The 25,199-nt window shown below is 36.2% G+C and overlaps 1 protein-coding gene across 7 annotated transcripts in view; it reads left to right on the top strand.

Annotated features, from left to right (window-relative positions):
* The window catches only part of ZNF407 (zinc finger protein 407), a 333,728-nt gene that overhangs the window by 284,860 nt on the left and 23,669 nt on the right, over positions 1-25,199 (top strand). The window contains exon 9 of one of the 7 annotated variants that reach the window (XM_064431993.1): positions 13,294-13,409. The exons of the other annotated variants lie outside the window; for them this stretch is intronic. Within the exon in view, the coding sequence (XP_064288063.1) occupies positions 13,294-13,340 (47 nt within the window). The 3' untranslated portion in view covers positions 13,341-13,409. Of the gene's footprint in view, positions 1-13,293; positions 13,410-25,199 lie in introns of those variants that run through there. 7 annotated transcript variants of the gene reach the window in all.

Raw genomic sequence — 25,199 nt, 5'->3', positions numbered from 1 at the left:
AAATTAACAGGATTCAGAGGCGCAGTGACTTCCCAAATGTCAGTCTTTCATGTCCAGCAGCTATTGGGCTGAGATGAACCTGCAACTTTTCCTTTGAGGGGAGAACCTCTTTCCATGTGCATTGTGATTCTCCCTTACTTCTTTATGCCCATAATCATTTAGTAGATGAACCGTGGAGCAAATCCATCACGAGGTGGGATCTGTTGCACAGCCTAAAAACAAGGCCTTTCCTTGTCTATGTGTTTGGTCAAGTAGCTGTAGCTATCTGTTCAAGCACATTGAGCTAAGTTTTTAGATGTGCTGTAATAATGTCACTTATTGCACTGTGGCGAGTTTTAACTCGAGACAAATTTAAGTCTTTTTCAACTGCTGCAAGGACGGCCCAGCGAGTGCTTCTCTCAGTGGTGTGCAAGTGGTTCCCATGGTGAGGTGTGCCTCGGTGACAAGGCAGGGGTGTGTCAGGGGTGAGCAGCCTGTATCCCAAGTACAGGAGTCCTTTGAGATACACATTGGTTGTGGGGGTTCTGGGGATCCCTGTGGTGTTTCTGCACCATGATCCTGGGAAGAGAAGTGCTGCACCAAGGGACCTGAGCAGCTGCAGGCAGAGGTGGCTCAGGGTAACCAGGTGGATTAGCAGAGACATTCCTGCAAAGCTGGTGACAGCAGGAGAGGCAACAAGGAGGGTTCAGCATGGTGAAGAAAGGGCTGGTACCAAAGTGGTTCCAAATATTAATGTCAAGTTCAGCCACATCTCAGACAGGATACACTGTGACTGCGTAACGTTTGTGAAACAACCAGCAGAAAAACTAATATTGCTGAAATTAGTTCATATGGCTAAACAAGGTGTAGGGCTGTGGCCTTCAGAAAACCAAATGCTTTTTTGCACAGAATGTTTTGGCCCATTAGCAAAAATGATGGCATTTTCTTAAAGACTTCCTATGTTCTTTTGCAAACAAAGCAGGTTGTACTAAATAAACTCTGTTTCAGGAGTTTTACTTCCTTATTATTATCAAAGTTCATGAGACTTTCAACTAACTTTCTGGTCAGAAAGAATATTAATAGCCTTGTTGTGTGAGGATTTTCCTTAGCATAGTTTCAGAAAGGTGCAAACATATTCATCAGAAGTGATTATTTGTTTAATTATGCCAGAAAATGCTGCTAAGCCTTTGAATTTTCTAATTTAGTCCAGTGCAATTTTTTTCATTATTTTCATAACTCTAGATATAATCAACTGTAATATTTCAGACATATGTTTCCATTTTATTTTATGTTGGCAAAGCCTTTGATTGCAGTCCCCAGTGCTTACCTTAACTACACCTCACAGAGGCTGTAAATACACCTCTCCTCAGCTGCATTGCAGCTAGAGACGGTGTCTGGCAGCAGCCTGGGATGGGCAAATGACCTCAAAATCCTGAGGGCCTATAGCAGCGGTGTTCCACATTATTGATAGTAGCAGAGATATTGACAGTCTGTGCTTGGAAGGAAAATAGGAGTTTGATATGACATATTGTGTGTCTCAGCAAGACTCATAAATAATTTTGACAAGTTTTTGTATGCATGGGAAAGTCCTTGATTCAGCCTCCCATAAAAATAAACTTCTATTATGGAATGTATTTGTCAAGTGGCTGTGTGATGGATGGAGCTGCGTTTACCCCTTGGCAGTTCGATGAGTTTTAGATGCACAGCTTACCAGAGAGGATTTACGGGCAGTACAGAAATAATTATTCAGTATGAAATACATAATTCCTGTACCTGGATTTTCATTTTTTATTATATTTTGTTTCTGTTGCATTTCTGGTCTTTAAGACAAAAGGCCTTACCATTTTACTTGGAGCTCTCGAATGCCTGTAGTTTTTTGTTTGGAAAAACTAATTCCTTTCCCAAACCTGGCTTGTATTTTGTTAATTGAATGTAAGCTCTTAGCAAACAAGGCAAAACCAGACAAGTTTGCATCTGAAAATTTTTATTTTCACCAATAAAAACTCTCTTGAAAGGATTTCTTAAGCTTCTGGTCGGGGAAAAAATTAACAAATCATATTACATTTAGATTCTTATGATAGCTATTGCCCATATTGCTATTATTGTCTTTTTTTTTTCTTTTTTTTTTCTCTTCTTTTTTTTAACCAAGCAGTATGCTTACATGAAGAGGTCACACTTTTCTGACACTGAACCCAGAGCACCTGGCACATTTGTTCCATTCTTCCTTAAGGCTGCTCCCTCAACTCTTTCTCCCCCACTTTTTTTCTTTTTTTCACAGTAGTCTTGCTTTTCTGTCAGGGCTGCCTTCATATCTCCTCTTACCTCTGTCATTTCTGCCTATTCACTACTCACTCCTTTCACCTGTTATGCTTTTACTCATTTAACTTTTTCTTTAGACTTTCTCTCCATTTTTTCCTATTCCTGTCCTCCTAGTTGGATGTTCTTCCTCCTGTTAATAGTTTCTCCAGCCTTTCTTCTTTACTTCCTTCCTACTCCTCCAGTCCATTTCTTCTTACCTTGTTTCTTCTTTGTTCTCACCGTTATCTCACATTCTAGCTTACTTTTACACAGTTACTTTATGACTTTCTTTACTTTTTCAGTCCCTTCCCTCTCTATTACTTACCACTCCTAACAGTCATATTTTCTTCCCAGTTTGCAACTTCTGACCATGACCTTCTGACAGATACCAGTTCTACTGTCTTCCCTGTTTGAAACTTCCCAAAGTTGTGGATATGGCACTTTTTTAGTCTTTACAGGACTATCCAGTCTTGGATAGTTCCTATATTCATGGTAGAGGAATCACACTGTCCTAACTTGCAGGAAGAACAGTGTAGTACTGAATGTGTTAACAAAGCTTACTATTGTAAAAGACTCAAAAGAGTACTAATTTTTAAAATAAATTTCAGCATATAGTATAGCATATCATGGATCAGGCTAAGAGATCCTACTCATTACAGGCAGGAATTATTGTGAACAGAGTATTTCTAAAGAAATAGCAAACCGTTTTTAATGTAGAATATTTATTTCAAGACTTCACGCCATTTACTATAGCTTGTAGATATGGCAAATTAGAATTTCTGTTCTTCATTTAAACACATTCTGAGATTTGTGTAAAGCAATTTGAATATAAAAAATGTGCCTGCTCAAACAGTCTGTGGAAATAAGACAGTATGTTAATCCTTGCAGTCAGCACCTGGATTCTAAAAATTGGTGACAATTAGAGTTGTGCTAGCCTCAGGCATACAGACACCTGGCTGGGCTGCTCACACACAGCTCACGTGCTCGGATTTGAGCTGCCCTCCATTCTGCCACTGGCTCTCCAGGAGGGCGTGGTGTCCAGTGCCTCCTCTGTCCTGTCTGACCCTGGTGGACTTCTCAAATAGCAGCAATCTCATTTGGACTGTGTTAACAAAGCTTTGTAGGACAACTAAATAGCAGGTGCCTGCAAGTGGTTGCATCCTCTGTCTGCCATTCTCCCATACATGCAATACCATATGGGGCATCCTGTGATTTTGACTCTTTAGCTTCTACTTTTAATATTTATTTCTAAATCCTGTTCATTAATGGACAGTATCTGCCCAGCAAAACCAAATTGCTACTGTTGCTGATCTAGATAACACATGTAAACAGGAGGAAGGACTTGGTCTGCTACAGCTAATTATGCCACTACAAAAATCTGGCAGAGGTGAAAGCCAGACAGTTGTGAATTAATTAGCAGTCATGGATTCATGTTTATGCTGTCTTGCCTCATGTAGGTCAGGTCATTCCATGCTCAAGAGCTGAGAGCTAGAGCAGTAAGTGTTCCTCATTTTCCTGCCATCTCTACTGGGAAGAACATCTATTGAGGGGAAGGGAAATTTTCTCTCAGATTGGGACTAAGTGATAAGTGATAGAATCTCCTTTTTCCTCAAAATGTTATCCCATAAGCATATTTTAAATAGTTGCCAGGTTTACTGAGATATCACTGTTTGGTCCATGATAGCTGAAGGTATGTCTGTCCTTCCATTATAAACTTCCTTAATAGGGAAGAATTAATGACCTAGCTATATTATAAGTATAATACTTATACTATTATAAGTATTTTTAACCTAAATCTTACTTATGAAATCCTCATCTGGAAGCAAAAATATTTATAGAATGCTTTTCAATATTTTTTTTTTCTGCAACCAATTCCCCTGGAATTTGGATGCTAAAATAGGAAAAATAATATTTTATAGTTGTACCTGCTTTTCTTTCTCTAAATGTCATGGAAAGAGGTGAAGGATGGGGGTGACAGGTAACTGTAAATCTGTAAATGATTATGTAAATATGCACTTAATAGGGGTTTTTTTGCTTTATTTTGGGGAGTTTGAGGGACAAGCTGCTGCATATTGAGTATTTGTGAATGTCTTTTATTAATGTCCCTTCCTTCTTCCCCAAACCTGCTGCTTCATTCTCAAATTCTTTTAACAAAATGTTATTAATCTTTCTCATAGAGCTCTGTATTAGCAGTGTTGTATTAACATGAAGCTTTCTAATAAGTATCAAGCAATTTCTCAATGTGCAGTTCTGTGTCAGAGATTTCTATTACTAATATCTTCAGGCAACTTCATTTCAACCCATGTTGTGCTTCAAGGATCTGTCGAAGTGCACTTCAATGCATCTGAAAACATCCTCAAAATAGAACAACATGGATTGAAATTGAGGGGCCTGGAAGCAAACCAGAGGGGACAATAACAGCTTAGTAACAGTCTTATTTTTCTCTAGTCTCACTTTCTTTTTTTATACCACCATTAAACATAGGAAGTTGAACAACAATTAAATACAGTGGCTTGCTGTAGCAGTGTGGCAACCTCCCTGGAAGAAAAAGCATTCACAAGTCTGAAGGATACACTGATGGTTGTTAATGAACTTATGTGGCTGTCCTCCTCTGGTACTCACATTTCAAAGGGTGAAGGTGGAAGTGCTCTTGCTGATTTTTAAGCCCTCTATCTGCATATACAAACCCCATTTTTTTAAATCCAGCAAAATTAGTGGTTTTTAGTGTATTGAATGGAGATGTAGGATAGGAATTTCTCAGCAGTGTACCTGTTACAGACTAGCTGTCAGTTTTCATGTACTTCTCTTACGAGGATATACAAAAGAATAAAAAGCTGCTTTCTTTCTTTTTTTTCCTGCAAAATGTAAGATGAGTAGCAGTGATGGTTACTTCCAAAGGATCATATTAAGTGATTTTCTATTAGAAAATAAAAGTTTTTAGAGGACAATAGAAATATTCTTGTCAAAAACTGGACAAAAATATTTGCTATGGAACTTGTTTGTGTTATTAGACACAAATTAAAAGTAATGTCTTTGAAAGTATGTGCATGGCATTTGATTTGCAATTTATGGCCAAAATTCTGTGAATTAATGTACTATTGCTTTGCTGCGTGGCAGTAGGTGCCCTCACAGACAGTTTTGTAGATCAAAGATGGATCAGGGCTCAAGCCTGGTATCATTCTGTAGGCATGGGGGCTGCATTATTTCCCTAAACCTAAGGAGATTTCTAGTTAGTTTGTGTACTCAGAGGAAAAGTTCTGAAAATAAACTATTAGTGTAATTGATAGATAACATGATATCTGGCTCAATTTCAAGAGAATTTGAAAGAAAACTTGAGGGAACTGATAATGCAATCACCACAGTTAGCCACCAATACACAGTGATTTTAGTTATTTGTCAAGTACATATGTATAACAATTAGTGAAACAGTTTCTGTAATTGAAGGATGTAATGTGATCAGAGTAGCTGTTTCACTTGTGACCAAAGTACATGAAAAAAAAAGGGGAATGTACTATTTACTAATATGTACTCAAGACTGATATCCATTTTGTTTTAGCAAGTAGGTTTGTTTAAAAGCAGCAGGAGAGCTGACTACTTACTAATTGAATAAAGTCCAATCACATACTTTAAAATTATTTAAAAACTTGTTAATATTTTATTACTTTTTCTGTATGTTTGGCCAGATTTACCTAATGGAAAGTTCCTTTAGACTGTTTGGTTATTCCAGTGGCATGTAGTTAAACAGACCCTGAATAATGCTGATGTGTAAGAGGGGCCCTCACTTTGGAGAGTACCCACATAGTGTAAGTTGTACTGTCTTTCAGCCAGTCTAGGAGCAAGGCAAAGTACACTTTCCTCCCCATTCGTCAAGGTGCAACCCTAAATACTGCATTTTAAATTAAACAAGTAGATCATTGATGGGTTTTGTTATTTCTGTATTAAATACAGCAAAAGAAGTAGAGAGAATATGGCCTGCTTTGTTCATGAATATTTTCAGGCACTGAGTGGAACTGAAGGTGCTAATACCTTCAGTAGGTAAAAACTTAGAGCATTTTTTTCAGATGTACCTAGGAAATCTGCTTCTAAGTGGTGTAAAGTACAGTGTACTGAAATTTTCCCTTCAGGCCAAAAGTTATGCCTTGGAGGTTTGTTTTAAGTAGAGTAGGCTTTGCCAGTATCAACTGAACAGATTTACTAGTGGAGGTGGCTTGTGATTGGTTCCATAGTGAAGTGTCTAACTGGAAGAACTAAAACCTAAATTAGGTACTATTTCAGCTGTGTCCACTAAAAAAAGGATTTAAAACCCATTTTCAGATCTGGTGAGTGTTTGTTAGGTATTCATATGGACATATAGATGTTTAGAAGTCCCTTTTTATTCAAGATCAAATTTTGTTCTACCAGCTGCAGTTTAGAGGTAAGAAAAGTCATGAAAATTTTTCAGTTTTTCATGACTAAGAGGGGAAAAAAAGTAATTTTGTAAAGCTGTGATTTTGTTATAAACCAGAACCTAAAGCCTGAGTGACAGTTCAAAAGATTTCAGTTTTATTGTTGTGTGAAGCTTGCCCCTAACCATCCCAAAATCAGAACATGGACTCAACAGCCCAACTTTGCCTGAAGATACAGTCTTGAATTTGTGGATTCCAAAGGGTTTCGTTGCCTTCTGTATTTTTCCATTGTCCTTCAGCCAAGCTCAACAAGACCAAACTTGACTTTCCTAACATCGTGTCTGAGGTAAAAATCTAGAAAATCTCCACAAGAAAGAAAGAAGCTGACTCAAGAAACTTCATGTACCTTCCATAGACATCAGACAGAAGAGTCATTTTTTGCTCTGAAGCTGAGTTTATTCAAGTATCACTATCATGTTATCATTGTTAAACTTTGAAAAAGTTGCCCTCATTCAGTGTATAACATAAGCTTTGTGCTGTTGCTTGGGTCTATAGTTTAGTCATATGCATGTAAATTTTGGCATACAAACTTCACATCCTTAAGGTTTTTTTCCAGTTAAGATATGAAAATAAAGAAAAAATAATCAGAAGTTACAGACAGGAGTTGTAGAATGTTCTGTGTTGGAAGAGATCCACAAGAATCATCAAGACCATCTCTTTGAGTGAAATTAGCATGTATGAGATCTGAAGTGGATCAGTAATCAAGTTCTGAGGCAAACAGAACTGAGGAAAGTAAACTAATTGTAAGAACTGTTAATACTGACTGTAAGTGACCTTCTCCAAAGCCATGTTTCTTCGGGGTAGTTTTGAGCAGGCCGAACTATGAACTGCATTCTGACACTGAACTGAGTCTTAGTCTTCCCAAGTTTCTGTCTTGGTTTGAACAAGACTAAATCTAAGTCAGAACACCACTGACTGCGAATATCATAATTTCCCATTGTGAAATTTGTTTATTGATTAATTAAATGTGAAGTCTTCATTGCACAATATTTTATTGTGGGGGTTTTTTCTCAGTTTCCACCTATGGAGAGACATTAATGTTTTGAACATTTTTTTTTCATTTTTGTGCCATGATTTCTTCTATTTCATGCTTTTCAGAAAGCATCTGTTGTTTATTTAGTAGACAGACTATGTGTTGTAAAATTACCTCATTACTTGGTTTTTTCAAGCGCAGTTTTTAAAAATTGCAATGTTTAAATAAGTGCTAAAGTTTTTGCTTTGAAAGTCTCTGTGTTTACTCCTGCAATAAGGATACAAGTAATTTTATAATCTTAATGTTTTCTATCTGTGGAAAATTTCTTTTTGATGCATTTCCCATACATTAGTTGTCATTTTGTGACAGTTGTCATTTTGTGCATTTTCTAATCTGTAATATTCTAAGTTCCTTTTCAGTCCTACATTATAGTATGATGGTGATCAAATATGAACATGGTTACAGGTATTGTGTTACAGGAAGGGCATTTTTTGTAAGTGTCATGGTGGGCATTAATGATATTCCAACAAAAAAATAAAATTTTATGCAAAAAAATTTTCTAAATTAAAGACTTTGGAACTTCATTAGTTTGGCTTTGGAGACTACAGAGACGTGAATTTCAGTCATTTAGCTCTGTTTTCTAATCTTTCTTCATGGTCTCAAATGTGTGTGAATTTCTAACAGTACATAGTATATACATACAAATTTCCAACACCCTGCTGTATCTGAATTACATTTTGATTTTAGTTTAGGTTTTTTTTATAATTATGATTTTCTACTCTTTTTATTTCACATGATGAAAAAATAGCTGGCATGGATTTTATCAGACTTTCCAAAGAGCATCACCAGACAGGGGCCAATCATGGAAAATCACAGACAGCATGAAGAAAAATTAGAAAATGAAAACAGGTTATAACTGAAACCAGACTATCAAACTTCTTGACAAACAGACTCTAGGTTAGAGTACAGCAGTTTACTCAGGAGCCAAATGGCAAGAAAACCTTTTTATGCTATGTGATGGGACATACCTTCCCAAGCCAAACACAATTATCCTGTAAAATGCAGTTTGGATAGCCAGACTTCAGTCTTCTTTTAAGCTTTGTGTGAGCTTTATCTAACCTGTAAAGTGACTATTTTTTTAAAGCAATTAAAAAAAAAAAGTGTGGGGCTACGGAAAGGTAGTCTGGTTTTAATCAGCTGTGGTGCTCTCAGACAGTGTCCTAGAAAGCATGGATTTACAGAGATCCCTGCTAGCTAAATAGAAGGTAATCACAAAAGAGGAAAGATGGAAAGAACTTCAGCGAGTCCTTCAAATGCACTGGAGTTCATGTATCCCACTTTTTGTTTGTTTCATTCCTTTTTTGAAACTCCTCTCTACAATTCATCTCAGGCTAGGGCTGACATGTTTCTCTTTTCCTTTACTTCACTTTCTACTGAAGTATCAGAATTATCTCCTTTACAGTGAATGTGATTGGTTTTGTGTTTAGTTAATCTCTCATTTCTCTGTTTTTTCTCCTTACTCTTCATGATTATATAATGTGCAGTGTGTAGTTAAATTGGTGTAAACCTGATTTGAAGTGAGTGAAGTGCACCTGTGTTCTGGGATTAGCTCTAGTGCACCTAGATACAGTGCACCTAGGTGAATTGAGATATAAAGCTTTCTGATAACAACAAGACTGTAGCAAGAGACCAATCCTTTGAGTATTTAAGAAAAAAAAATTAAATTCAGCCTCAGTGTTCTTGTTTATATTGCATTTCTTGTAGTCCCTTATACCTCTTTCTTTCAAGAAAAATATTGGTTTTCCGATTCAAATATTTACTTCATGTTTTTTTTTCTCATTTTCTCCCCTTTTCCTTTCCATCTTTCTTTGCAAGCAAGTCCAAAGAGGAAGTTTGACTAGTAGCTTGTATTTTATGCCTTAGCCCGTGACTTTGTTTTTTGGGTACCAAAGCAAGTTGTTCTGTACAATATTAGATCAGTAGAATCTGGTTTTAAATTGGAACAACCCAAGAATTTCTTCCTTTATGAGCAGTTTTTTTTTCTCTCATGCATCATTTTTTCCAAGTGCACAAAATTGAAGTATGTAAATGTATTAAGTTTTGTTAATATTCTCAATAGTTACCAAGAGAATTGCTAGACATAGTTTTGTATTTATTTTCTTTCTTCTCTTTGATTGATTTTAGCTAAAATCATTTTAATGATTATTTGTTCACCTATTCTAATATTAGGAGGTCAAACTCACAGCTGAAACAGTAATTTTCACCTTTTACATGCAAATAATTCTTTCCCTTTAAAATACATAAAATAAACTTAGGACTGATTCACAACCCTGAAATTTTCAGGACTTGGAATTCGTACCTACCTCCAAATTTCACAAAAGGCACCTATGTCCGTTAGATGGTAAAATAAAAAGGGAAAAAATACTCTATTTAATCATTCTCTGATTGTGTGTTTCAGTCCCTATTCTGTGTCATTTACTAATCCTAGATCAAAAGTTTTGAACAATTTACATGAAAACATAAACAGGAAAATATTGCTTCAGCACTCTTCCAGCCATTTATTCCAGCCATCTTTTAAATAAGTAATAGGTGTTAAAAATGTTAGTTCCAGCCACACATCCTTCCCAAAATTCATTTCAGTCCATCTGGTAATCATGAGTCGAGTTTGGATTTGTTTTAGGAATTTGTTCTTCTATTTTGTGGAAATGGAGGAATGAGGAAAGGGGAGGTTACATGACATGAGCAGTGACCAAAGAGCGAGTAGCTGTCAGAGCTAAGAACTCCTTGAGCTGCTTTCTTTTGTCTCTTGCACCAAGCAAGACTGCAAAGGTTTGGCATCATAACTGATGGAAGTGACTACTTTTGCTTTTTTTGCCTTTGTTTTTTCCTTGATCCAGATTGCAATGTAAGTAAGTGGCATATAATAGTTGTTTTTTATATTCATGTTCAGATTCATTGTGGTCTTTCAAATGATGTTTACATGAATCCGTGAAAGAGCAAAACATCATGGACTTTTAAAATAGAAATATTAGTCAATAAATAGTGTAGCTAAAAAATCAATAATAAAATGTAGGTGGCTTTTACTGCTAATTTAATTAAGTCTGTATCATGTGTAAAATTGCATACAGACACATAGGTAGAGCTGTTTACCCATATTGAAATGTAACTCTCATATACCATTTGAAAACGAGCTGACATGAAACTTGCTATAAAAAATGAAATATTCTAAGATATCCAATATATCTGTGAATAAATGAGATGTGCAGAAATAGAAAGGGAAAAAAACAACTTCAAGTTGTCTAAAGAATTACATGAAGATAATAGAGAGTTTTTGGTTTTTTTCCTTATTGATTATTCCCAGAACTTAAGGTTTCACCGTTAGATTGACAACTGAGTTATTTGCCCATACCTAGTGACTGACAACAGATAATGGAAAGGCTTTTACCATGATATAACAGCAGAGAATAATTTCTAATTTACTACTATAGTTCTCATCAAAAGTACCCCAGCAAAAACAGTAGATTTATCACTTCAATTACTGGAATTTCACATTTAGTTTAAAGAGACATGTTTCTATAATGTGACAGGCTTTACAGATTCTGAACTTCTTCAGACATTTCAGCTATCAGAGTAATCAGGAAAAGATATAAATGAAAGCAATTGTTTTAGTTTTATAACTTTCAGTGCTGTCTACTGGCAAGAAACGAAACAGGCCATAAACTGATGGTCTTTGCCAAGTCTATAAAAGGGAAAAAAAAGGCATTCCATATCAGTCTTTTTTACTTTTTTTTAAACCAACTGTCTGATACTGGAAGAGAATAATGCTAAAATAATATTCAATTAATATCTACAAATTAACTTTTATGTCTATATTTTTTAAACTAGACACCTAGTGATAATAAAATGTTGTTTACCTCAAAATATATTGAGTATATTTTTAATACATTTATTCATATCACTTCTGTCCAGCTTGCATGCCTCAAGCTATGAGAGGGAACCAAAAGATTAAAAAAAAGACTAACATAAAAAACAGTCAACAATCATAGCCTTCTGTACTTAAAAAAAGGCCATGTGAATGATTTTAAAACTGATTTAAAATATCCTAATGGGTATTGTTTTCTACATTTGGGGAAGATGGGTTTTTCACTGCTTTTTTTGAGGAGCACATGTCTAATTTTTATAATTCACCCCCCACTTGGTTGTTCTCAGGTTGGGAAATAGGAAGTGCTTCATGTAACTGGGGATGCTGGGGCATTTCTTAAGCCCAGATTTGAATACCCTCAGTGTGTTCCAGCCTCATGTCAGGGGATATCTGGTCACGGGTGTGCTCCCATGTGCGTCTTTTCTTTTGCTTTCTAGAGTGCCCTGATCTCTTGTTCAAAGACAACGCTTGCTTGTAAACTGATGGGGAATTCTGGATTCTCCCCAGGGTGGGTCCCACGTCAGAGAACTGAGGAACAAAATGCTGGTGTGGTTTATGTCATGGTGCCCTCCAATCAGTCAGGTTAAATGCAGTAAACAAATCTTAGTGGAGTACTGTGCTGTACTTTCCATTTTATGGCAAGATAAATCAGTGCACCACAGGACATCTGATCTGACTCTAGGTTCACTTCAGGAGATTTGGATCTGTGTCTAGAGAAATAGTCTTTATCCTAACATTGTGGTTATGCAGACAGGCATACCAGTTCTCTCCGAAATTTCCCTTTTGCAGACAACCTTTGGCAATCCCTCCCATTTCTCATCAAATAAAAGGCATTGAAGCAGGCTTTTATGAAGGATCCCTACCAGAGAAAGCTGGCACATTTTGATGTGGGATTCCTAGTCCTTCTGGAAAGAGTCATTTCTCTCTTAACACCATCTTACGGAGATGTTCCTGCCTCCTCCTCTCAGACCAGGGAGCAGGAGGGTAGTTCTGGGAATCAAAGGCACGTGGCTTGAGTGCACGCTGCAGAAGACTCGCACTGGTGTGCCAGGTCAGGCATGCTCTGCTGTGTTATGCACACAAAAGTGCTAGAGTAGCAAAGCACCAGTATAAAACCTCACCAGCTAGAGAAAGCAGTAGGGATTTTCCCACAGCTGTTGCAGAATTCATAAATAAGTTCACACAATTATGATATTTGCTATAAATGAAATGCCATCACACATGGTGCCTCTGATGGTCTGATGATTGCTAGGGTGCAGCTTGTATCACAGAGCATGCATTTACTGGCAAAAGGGGAGATTATCTATTCTATCATATGTGAAAGGGATCTTATTTGGGATTTGCTGTAGTAGAGCAGTGTAGTAGTTAAGCCAGCTCTACAGTTTTATTGCCTGTTACAGCTGACTTTTCAAGAAATGCTGTGATTTAGATCACAGAAAGGAAGTATCTAAGTGCTGTATATGGTGTCAAACGTGCCTAAGTGATTGAGCACATCTGTTTATGAGGTACAATACTTGAGTGATAATGTTTATGAGGAGTGCTATTAGGGTGAATAACATAGCTGCTGGTTAAATGCCTGTTTGGATTGGTTTTATATCCACTGATTTAAAGTCGATCTAAAGAGATTGGTCACATATTCCAGATTTGTTTGTTTGTTTGTTTGTTTACTCTTACAGAGGCCAAGGAAGAAGTTTTAATTAGTTCTGTGCCAATGAAGTTCTAACCTCTCAACCTTAAGAACAAAGTAAGGGACTGTAAAGTCCCAAGATGACCACCCCAAATAAACCTGCAGCTCTCCACTGGTTTTTGTAGCTTCTTCCTTCCAAAACTGAAGGTAGCTGTATTTTGGCACATGATTAGCATTTTATTTATAATATTCATAAAGTAGTCTTTCCGACAGCTTAGCAGCAGAAATGCTAAGACTAAGTTAAATTTAGGATGTTTTCTTAGGAATTTTTTTTTTCAAATAATTTCATCTCACAGTCATGTAGAATGGCAGATGTTTGCAAATCTTGGTGTAAAATTGATTGAAATATTTTAAGAAAACTGAAATAATGTCAGTGGCAAAATTTATTTTACCAAGTGCAGATGTAAGACATCAAGTTCTCAGACTGATGGCAGAATTAACAAAAAACACCATCTGGTTCAATAATTATCTGAGAATACCCATATTCTTGGATTTGTTTAATACCACTTAGTTCCCAGCTTTATTTTATCAGTGTTTGCACACCAATGAGACTAGATTGTGCAAAATGAAGACTACTTCCATCTGATCATTTTTAAAAAACAACGTGTTTTTGCATGAATAATGAATCTTTGAATTGTTACTAAACAAGCAAATTATTTGCGTATGTGTCACATCGGTTATCAAGTTTGCACATGTGACAGCTTCAACAGCCGTCACATAAAATGCATAGAGCTTGTAACCATATGTTTTTGCTTGACAAAAAGCTAAAACTCAAGATCAATTTTCAATATGGGATGCACAAATTAACACTTTAAAATGCTCCACAAATTTGGCAAAATACGCAGAAATAGCACGTTTCTAGATATTAACTGATATCTTTGGATTCGACCTTAAGGTATTCAATCATTTTGATTAAAAGACTGATTTCTCATAAAACCACAGTCTGTTGGAGGCGCAAAGCCAATGACATTTGAGCATTCATATATTTTCATAAACTTTGAACAATGTCAGTGAGACACCTCTTCAATCTTGGCCACACAACAGCAGGGTATTCAATCTTTCTTTAGCTTAAGACAGAAAATTTGAATATCAGCATAGGGTTATTAATGTGACAGTTCACATGGTGTGTACCATGTTGATTCTTAAAAAGCAGATCTGTGGAATGTACAGAGCACTCTGCTTTCCGCTCTTGCTCTTAAAAATCCAACAGAAAGCCTTAAGATGCATTTTTCCAGCTTGATCGTTACACTTTTTAGTAGTAAAACATGAAGAAAATTGACGACAGTTTTACACCTTGAAAGTCACTGGTATTATTTCTGTGATTATATCATCTGTTGTGTTTAATATTAAAGACGTACAACAGATCTCATCGTGTATTATTTAATTCTTTTTGTTTGTAAAAAAATGGCATTAGCAAGTGTCTAAGCAGCCATGCAGTTAAATATTTAGTTGTTCCACCTCCTCCTTTTTCTTGGCTGACTTAGTGTCTGTCAAAATTTATAGCATTCCAAATAAATAAATAGATACCCCTCCCCATGCTTATTTCTTTAAATTCAGATTTTTGAGTAATGTAATGTTGTTCAATGTAAGCATGTCATTTTACATTACATCATGTTGTAGGTCAGATGCAATGTAACTTTTTATGATGCATTGTAAATGACAAAACATGCTGCAATATGTGATATATATTGGTATGTGCCCCTGATAACATCGCTTTTTCTTTAGAGTGTTGTCGCCTGAGCAGCTTGGGAGAAACCAGATGGGCTGTGAGGGGAAGATGAGCAATTCTGTCTTGCCCAAACTGCTAATGTGACAACACACTGTTAAGACAGGAGACAGCGAGGTGCATGTGTTAATATAATACAAGGCACCCACAGATGTCCCAAAGTTTTCATTTAAAAAGCCCTGTTAAACAAACAAACAAAACCCAGAATCTCATCCTATTTCAGTGACAGTAGGAAGATCTTATGTTACTGTTGCACAAGGTAGGGTAGAAGTCAAATTTGGTTTAGATCTGTTCTGTGTGCTGGTAAATACTTGCTACTCTTTTACAGGAAGAAACAAGCAATGTATCTTGCAATTCAGCATTTCAGTTGTTTCATCAATTCCAAATTTACTGTAATAGTTTAATATTTCTATCAGATCATCTGTCTTAAAGGATGTTGAAATCTGTTACAGTTTTCCATCACATCCAAAAGGCTTTACTCCCCATTGAAAACCAGCCATTAGCTGAGGTGAAACTTGCAGGATGAAGAAACACAGAGCAACATTATATGACTAATTATATGACTGTATTTCACTTTAAACTGCAAGGGAAACACAGGCAAGTGTTATATACTTAAAAATACTGGAATTTTCCCTGGACATTCTTTCTTTAAAAAAATGTGCTACAGGAATCTACCACAAGTGTCTCACTGCACAGCATTTCCACCTGTGCGGTGCCCCATAGTGATAGCAACAAATGCAGTAAAAGGTCAATATTCTTAATGGCTTGAAATGTCCTTCTTAGGACATTAGGTGAATAAAAGGATTTTCTTCCACAGTAGTGTGGCCATGTGTAAGCTGTTCAACATTATACTTTCACTATCATTAGTTTACTCTGCTTTTGTTTTTAGACTGCTAGGCCTTTCAGTGGATTGCTTTCCTCAATTCCTGTGTTTGTACAGAGCCTGGCACAAAACCTCTAAGAACAACTACAATGTATAAACTGTATATAAAACACTACTAATTCTGCTTAATTCCATGCAGGGCTATCACTTCATTGGTAACTCAAAAGCAAAGGCAGCATGAAAAGGCTTACCACCAACTTTTCTGTGCAGTAGAGTTTAAACATAGAATTCTTCTAGCTCATCTCCACCATTTTCCAGGCATACTGAGGTTGTAATGTTAGACCTGCAGAGCAATTTGTGGTGCTGGTTTGGGTGGCATTACTCATCCATGTGTTTGGGTGTGTGTGTATTTCTTAATTGATTACATACTTGTCTCTCGTTGCGGGGTTGGATGGACTGATGTTTCAGAAATGGCAGAGTTGCACACAGGCACCTAAATTACAAGTAGTAAACTACATCCAGAAGCCTATTAAAAAAGCAACACAGTATCTTAGAAATTGTGTATTTTGGGGGGTATGGTTGTGCAACTTCTTTCACAAAAGTCAAATTTTGTTTAAAATTTGATTTTGGCCTTGTTCTGTATATTTGGAACACTTTACTTTTTCTATGCCTTTTCCTGCCTATGTAGTCAGTGAAGTTGTTCACTGAAGTCTTTTCGGGAGTTTTGTGGCATTCTGGTTTCTTTAAAAGTAGAAAAGTGAAACCATAGCAAAAAAAAAAGGGCAGTAGAAAATCATTTGACGTAATGGTTAAAAATGCCTGAACTCGAAGAAAAAAGACTCTTATTTTGTGGGTTTGGGGTCTTTATTGAAGCCTTCTAGCAGTGAAGGGTTTTCTTTCTTTTCCCCAGAACTTGTAATGAGAATGTTACTATATAATGAAAGAATCTACAGGACAAAATCTTTCCTGTTTTAACACAGATACCATGTCACTGGCTCTCTTCTACTTGTGCAGTTGTGATGAAAGCTATATGAATGGCTGAGCTGTTCCGAAAGGCAGTATTTTCATTCTGAGTAGAGAATAGCTGTGGGAAGACTAAGAGCTTCTTGATGCTGCTGCTTCTTTTTCCGCTAACTTTTCTCCTTTATTCAGCCACAGTAGAAATTGGGTGGGAATTGATAATCCTTTAGGAATGTAGCTTTTGACACTTATCTGGTGGATGATAATTAATGCATTCCAAGAGGATTATCATAGTGGACTGTAGTTATAAAAGAGTGACATTCCATTTACGTGGAGTGAAACTTTAATATATGGCTGTCTCTACCACGTATTTTTAGGAGAAATCTTCAACCTTTCAGCTCCAGACAATGTAACTCCACCCAGTCCAGCTGTAATGAGCAACTATAGGCACAGGCAGTTTTTACCAGTATATTGCCATGTCTTAAAAGCACAGAAAACCCCAAAATATTGCTGTTAACACAACATGTATGTAACTGTTTCTGAGATATTCAGGATGAAGCATTTTGTTTATTGGCTTGAAGAGGAGTAACGTTTGCAAAGATTTTGAAATATAGGATGAAGGCCAAGTAAAATGGGATTAAGACAGTTCTTTGCTTTTTTTGTAAGCAGCATTTTTTGTCATAAACTTCACTGTATTATTGCAATAAAGTGAAATTTTCATAGACATGTTTTTCAGAACTCAGATATCTTTAAAAACTTGCAAATTGCTATATCCCTTCAATAATAAAATTGATATTTTTGTAATTTATGACAGTGCTTTTGGGCAAGGTTAGCAGGTCTACACTACTGTCTTTTGTGAGAAGCAAAGCAGACCTTTTTCCTGAAATCAATGGGATTTTGGGACTGACTTACCCATCCCACCATTATATGGGACAGGAGGCTGTCCTCCCACATGGGTCACAGGAATGTTTTGGTTCTGTTGAAAGGGACAGTTTCCTTATGGCATTAATTACTGGGAATGCAAAGTTTCGTGTAGTATTAGGAGACAAATGGGTTTTGTGTCTTTTTAAAATACAGGTTATTGATGAGGCTGTTACCTATATATTACCACCTTTAGATTCCAAGTGTTACAGAACGCAGTATGACAGCATCAAAAAGGCTGTCACTGATTGTATTATACATTACTGTATAATCAAGGTAATTTTATAATATTAGAGCAGTAGCCTGCTATGATGCAACTGCAGGAAAAATTGTCAATATACATTTGAGTGTACTTCTGCATTTGTTCTTTTATTCTCCTAAGTTAATCATAGGGAGGAAGTGTTATTAGCCACCAGCCATTTGTCAGGATGGGCTTTGTTTTTGGTTTCACTGCACTGAATTCTGCATTGCATTGCAGATGCTATATGGATGTTAACAGGCTTGCTGTGCTAATCTGTAGCAGCATTTCTTTCTCTCTCTCCAGCAAGATAAACTCCTTTCTGATATTTTATTAGTGTGTTTGGTTGTTTCAGTGTTAGAGTTTATAGTCTGATTTTATGTTTAACTACCTTTTTGATATGAACTACTGCCAATCTGCAAAACATAGTATTTTTTCAGTAAAAAAAAAATAAATCAAAGATGTCAGGCAATTTTTTAGAACTACAAGAATTGTTTCAGAATCAAAGTATTCTGCAAGGAGCTCAAGTTGAGGTCATCCTCCTCCAATACAGACTGACGCACAGTAAAGATTGCATAAATGTTAAATACTAATACCTTCTCAAAAAATACATTTCCTCTATGTAGAAAACAAATTTGTGTCATAGGGTTGTAGATGTAGGAAATGGAAATAATTTATAGGGTCCCCTAGTCAAACCCACATGAGATACAAGATTACTGAATGAAACAAGTTTTACAGTGGTCTATCCCATCTTTGCTGTGAAAAGCAAAGACCCATTTAAATTGAAATTTTAAACAGTTTCAAGAAGAAAGAAAACTTCAACATTTCAAAAAGAATGTAAACTCAACATTTATAAGGATCAAAACCCTTTTTTAATATATTGATGAAAAATGTGTCCCAGCGTTGGAGTTGATGCAGGGAAGAAGCCATCTTTCAATCACCAAAAGCCCAATGGCTCAGCACCTTGCCAGGATCCTGGCTAGGCTGTCCACAGGTGTTGTGGCAATTAGGTGACAGACAGAGCCAAAGTTAGTACCATGGGCACAACAAATAATGGGAGATACTTTCAAACCAAGAGGCATGCTGGAACAAATAAGTCATTGAAAGCCTGGATCTCTTATTTTTCATGGCAATATTCTTCTCGTTTTACTTTGTCCTGATTTTTTTCCTGTCTATATTGTTATCTTCTTTGTACTTTTAATAAAATCTCCATTTTATCTGGTCCCATTGGAAGGCATTGTGACAATTTGATGTTTCTTGGCCCCTTGCTTGTAAGAGGTGAGGGCTGCAGTTTGCTGGCTTTTTGACATCAGCAACATAGTCCTAGGTAACTCTGAAGATTAATGTTAGGAACATAGTGGGGTACCTGAATGTTACAAAATATTTCAGGTGAAGACTTTTTCTCATGATCACTTTAATGTCCAATTCCTTCCTCTTCCAAAAAAAAGTAAGCAAGAAGAATTCATACATATGCTACATCTGGCTTGATTTCTTTTTCTCTTTCAGTTTTTAGGTTCAAATAGTAGTAATGATTAATAACATAATGGCTCTGAGACATTTAATTCTTCTCTCAAAAAGGGAGCTAGTAAATTTATTCTTTCACAAAAGGACATCCGTTTTAAGTGTATAGGGAAAATGTATCAAAATATTAATTAGACTTTTCTTTTGTTTTGCTAGTTTGCATTAGACAGATGGAATTCTGATCTTTAACAGCATCATGACTCATGAAACTGCTTGTGTACTAAAATGCCATTATTAACACAACAGTAGTTTTCAGCAGTTGGTAATTATTGGCATAATTAAACATTTATCAAGAAACAAGTATTTATCATTCATTAAACTTTCATTAAAAATCCATCTTAGCACAAGCTAGATTAGCCAGTGATTTTCAAGTGATAACTTCTTAACTTCTGGCAGGAACATAGAGCATTTTGATGGCAAAGAAAGTCGTGCATAATGCAACCTTTCAGGTTTTGTAAACAATTATACCATTTCAGACTTAGGAGTGCTATTTTTAAGCACTCTATAAGACTCAGACAAGAAAGTACTTGGCTATTTTCTGTAGGGTTTACTAAGTTTGGCACTTCTTAACAGTGTGTTTGGAAAAACAAGACGCCTTTGGCCGTGAAAAGCCAGTGCTAAGTTTGCTTTATAACTGCATTTACATGACTTAAATTCCCTCAAAGCGTGATATGTTTACATATATTAGGACATTGAAATTTATTTTTGTTAATGGATCATCTCATAAAATCTGCCTTATGGTTTTGCAAAAGGATGGTATCTCAGACTAGATGTTTGTAATTGGGAAATCTTGAAGAGATGTCTGGTCCTGATATAGTATTTTCCAACACTTCAATACTTCATGTCACTGAAGAAGAAAATAAGCGTATTTTCTTATTTGAAAGAAAGAGACCCATTACATCTCTGAAAGGTTTTGGTTTTATTTTGCAAAGTGAAGTATGAGACATTATGCCTGGTTTGTTCAGTTTTGATCAATTCTTTGGGATGGCAGATTGATTATTTTTTGGCATGCTTAGGTATGAATAAAGTTAAAGTAATTTGTGTGAATTTCAAAGTGCAGAAAAATAAGATTAGTCAATGCCCTGTAGTTCCCTCTCATTCCAGTTTTCTTATTTAACTCTTTTTAAGTCTTTTCTCCTTGGTTATTTATTTTCCTCAGTTCTCGTCTGCCATTTCCACTAACCCTGATTATCGCAGAAGCACCGGCTTGCTTAATCTTACAGCAACCGATTGGCTATCTTACCTCCCAGCCCTTTGTTTCCTCTCTTGCTCATAAGTATGAGAGGATATATTACTTAACCCTTCCTATACAGTCACTGTTTTGCAAGAGGTACCAATTTGGCAAGGTTAGTGTAAGTTAAAAACGCTGTAATGTGATTGTCTAGATTGTGGTGGAGAAAAAACAATATTTAGTGAGCAAGACTGTCTCAGAAAGCTCCTTCATGAACATACAAGAGCTTCACATCTTAGCCCACATTCAGCAACTTTGTGTTTTCTCTTGGGCAAAAAATTTACTGTATCAGTGCTTTTATGTCACAAGAATGAATTGAATTCGTACCCTTTAGTGCAAACAACAATAGACAGAGTGGTAACCTAGTGGAAAACAAATAGATGCCCCGTCCCTTTTGGGGATTCAGAGAGGTTCAGAAAGATGGAGCTGACGGTAGAGAGGTGGCAGATAAAAACAGGCTGAAGCAGGAAAGAATCCTGCGGTCATTTATTACCATGCCATCTTCATAGTGTTTGCTGAACCAAGGTGCAGAGTAATGATTCAGACAAATGATGTTAATAATAATAGCTGGCCCTTTGGCAAAAATGGAATACCTAGTATTGCAGCATGAGACCTAATCAGATTCTCCAAAAGTTGCTTCAGACCAATAGAATTTTTTGTCATCAGGTTTTCCATCAATAGATTCTCCTCGGATATTATATTTTTTTAAGGAGGCAAAGTGATAAACAGTTATTTTCCATGAGAGTAAAACCCTCAGATATTTTAAATATTATGATATTTAATTTATAGATTAAAGCTAGTTTTAAAATACCATGTTATTTCTAGTTTATTTTTTCATTGGTATCTACAAGATACTCATAGTAATCATGGATTACTTGATCACATTTAGAAACTTGCTGGAGTTCATTATCTTCTTTTTTTTCTGTAATCAACACAATTCACCTTACTTATTGTAAGTGAATAATAACATGCATGCTTTACAGTAATTTTTGTTGCACACAGAGTATCACTGGTAAAAATGATCTCCTTGTATAGCCTGGCTGTGGATTTTAAACAAGGGGAAGTTGCTTGTAACTGCTAATCTGATTAACTGCTTTGATCTGTTGTTCAGAATTTGTACATAAAAGAATATTTGCACCCAAAAAAGCTTACTAACCATTTTGCACTGTACAAATTTTGTTGTTCTTTTTAATAATACCTGCAGTTTTTAGGCATATAGGTTGCAATTATTTTTATTAGCTGTTTTTCTGTTAACAACATAACTAACATCTGTTTTAATCTAAACATCATCAGACTTATTAATTAGGTGCATTTTGGCATCAATTTATCACACATGCTTTGACACTTTTGATACTTGAAGTGTAAGCTATTATGTGTAATGAAAAAAAAGGTATGATTTGGAGTAAGTGTTATACATCATCTGTAGGGGACAATTATGTTGGCATGTGGGAGGTTAATGTACACACTCTAGATTCCTTTGCTTGATTTGCTGTTTTCTTCTTCATAACTCTAGGTAAACAGTTTGTGCTGCTATTTAATGCACAGGTTAAGTGTAGTTGCAGGCTATTATACATCATTAGAGTAAGTAATATTCAGCTGTGGAAGAAAGATGGAAGCTTTTCACTTGTAGCCACTTGGACATTTCATTTTTCATCTAGTATGCCACTGCAAAAATTAGTTGTGGCAGGCCTGATGTAATTTATAGCCTGGTACCCTGAAATTAAGCAATGAATCACACCATTTTGGCTGATTAGAGTTAATGCATTTTTCCTGATGACATATTTTGTAAAACAATGCAGTTTATTCTAAACTTTGCCTTATCCGACCTAGTAATTTCTCACGTCAACCTGTTCAATGGATTGTACCATGTACAGTGAACTCTATCACCAGAATTCTTTTGGTATTGTTTTGTAGTTATCTCCCAGCTTAAAGGGACAGCCTTCCCTTTCTTTCCTAATTTTCTCAGTAGAAAACATCAACTTTCGTCTCCCTCCATCCCTGACCCTCCATTCTCAAACCAGACAATTGAGAAGCAAAACACAGAGTAACACAATTCAATGCAGCTTGATTGAAAGTGGAGGGTGTAATGATCAAGTGAGTAGAGACCATTGGATTGTGCCTCAGGCCTTCACACTCTGGATCTGGTCAATAACAAATTTATTACTAATCAAATCCAATAAATACAAAACAGCATACATTTATTTTTATTTGGCACCCAGCTGGCCACAGAATAATAATAAAACAGGTAATCAGAGAGACTGCCTCTTGGAACAAAATGACGTAGCCAATGCATGCCGCACTTAAAAAACTCCTGCATATCATAAGCAGATGGCCAGTCCCCAAGAAGCCTCGTTGTTTTTGTCTGATTACCAGTGGGCATTGTGTCCCACTTGCCTGTGCAATATATTAATGGTTCCAGCTCTTGAGTTGGGAGAATTCTGTTTGCTGAGATACTTCGTGATAGGGAGAGGTATCACTGCAGAACAGGATCTATAGGTATTAGTGTCAAGAAGAATAATGTCTTCCTTGCCCTTTTTCCTAGGTTATTACACGAGGCATACAAAGACTGGAATGAGTTAATAGAAAACAAAGAAACTAAAGGTGTTTGGAGAAGGGAATGAAATCAACAACATAGCTGAGACATGTGAATTTTACTGTTGCCAAAAATATTATGCACTGTTCTTTCCCCCCAGAGTACTAACATGCATAAGAGCTTAAGACATAGTGATTGCAGGCATCTTACACCATGTAAGACCGACACAGACAAACAGTGCATAGCTAATTTAAAGCTGACATTCAGTATCCAGGATTTTTTTTTAATTCACATATTTTTATATGTGCGTGCATGAAATGCAGCTAAAAATTCTCATTGCTGCAATTTGTTATGCACATTATGAATGACGAAGTATATGCAAAGATGCAAACTGAATAAAAATATTGGGAATATTTTACAATACCAAAAGTGCAGCTACTGTTGTTTGAAAGTCAAATAGTAAAAAATGTCTTATTTCTCAGTCGATAGAGTCCCTGTATTTTTGAACAGTCTGTGGAAACCAGCAAGGGTCTGTATGTGTGTAGGAGAAAAAGGCAGCACACCTGCAAGACTCCAGCCTACCTTGTTCACACCCAGGATAGGAGAAAATGATTTATTATCTGTCCCTTGAATTTCTCTGAGCATTCTGTCTAAACTTTAAAAGCAGATTACATTTGCGATTAAACCTTAACAAATGTTGTTTTAACTAGACTGCAATATATGTTATTGACAACAAGCTTTTTTCCCCTGAAAATAACATTGGTGCTTAGGCATGCAATTTACAAAAATGACAAGGAAGGGTGGTACTTTTCCCAAGGTGAATGTGAGTTGACTGATTAGCTGGTATTTTAACTTAGATTCTTGCAAATTACAGACATAGGAAACCCTGCAATTTATATGTACTTTAGAAGTGAAAGCTTTAATCCCATGATTCATGAAAGTAAAGTGGTAATAATTTAAGTACCATATTTTATTTATCCCTTAGAGTTGTCAGCTGATACCAGAAGTATTCTCACTATTTTTGGGTTGCTGCCTTTGGCCACCTAATTGCTTCTTAGGAAGTAAGAGGGAAATTGCTTATATAACTACATGGATTGTCTTTGGCAACGTCAAGCCAAGGCATCAATCAGTCCATCTGGGTAAAATCACAAGCTGACTCCGATATTGCTAAATATTTATACTGTCAAATACACACAGACATCCAGATGAAAAGAGGCATTCATTAGGAATGCTCCAGCTTGTCAGTTTAAAGATGTAGATTAGAGCAAAACCTCCCACTATGATACTGAGTGCTCAGGAAAAGTCTATATTTAGCCATTCTGAGCAATAAATATCATCATATTGCCTCATTTAGGTAAATAGAGAATTAATATTGTCAAGATGATCTAGAGATAATGTAAACAGATCCCTGTTCAGAGTCTGTGTTACTAGGGTAAATTCCAGGACATTGGTGTGCTGCTGATGCTTTTTGGTTTAACCCTATTTCTAATCGCATTCTTATCCCCTTTACATTAACAGTAAGATTTCTTCTTTGCAGATCAGAAGAGAAGGGGAGGAGGGAAGAGATAAGGTGGGGTTTCTTTTTAAACAAAAGTTGATTTTAAATTCTAACTGAGCTGTTACATTAATTAGTAGTTTTGCTCTAATATTTTCTTGGCACTGGTAAAGACTGCTGCTGCTGCTGTTGCTAGAAAATACTGATCTCTGTAGCAACGCTGAAGCTCATTCCAGACTTGTACATGGGAACTGACAAAGCCCATCAGTCAGCAGAACATCACAGCTCTGAGGTTAAGACAAGATTTCAAGAGTACACACAGTTAAGACTCATGGTGGAATTTCTTTTATAGCTCTTTCTTTTTCCGTGATAAGATGAGGCATATTGTAGGAATAAGCAATGAAAGATCAGTAGTTTCGTGAGAATTAAGTTACAGTCCAGCTTCAA

This window comes from Passer domesticus, chromosome 1 (genome assembly GCF_036417665.1).
Source record: "Passer domesticus isolate bPasDom1 chromosome 1, bPasDom1.hap1, whole genome shotgun sequence".
NCBI lineage: Eukaryota > Metazoa > Chordata > Aves > Passeriformes > Passeridae > Passer > Passer domesticus.
This window is presented reverse-complemented; position numbering and strand designations above follow the sequence as displayed.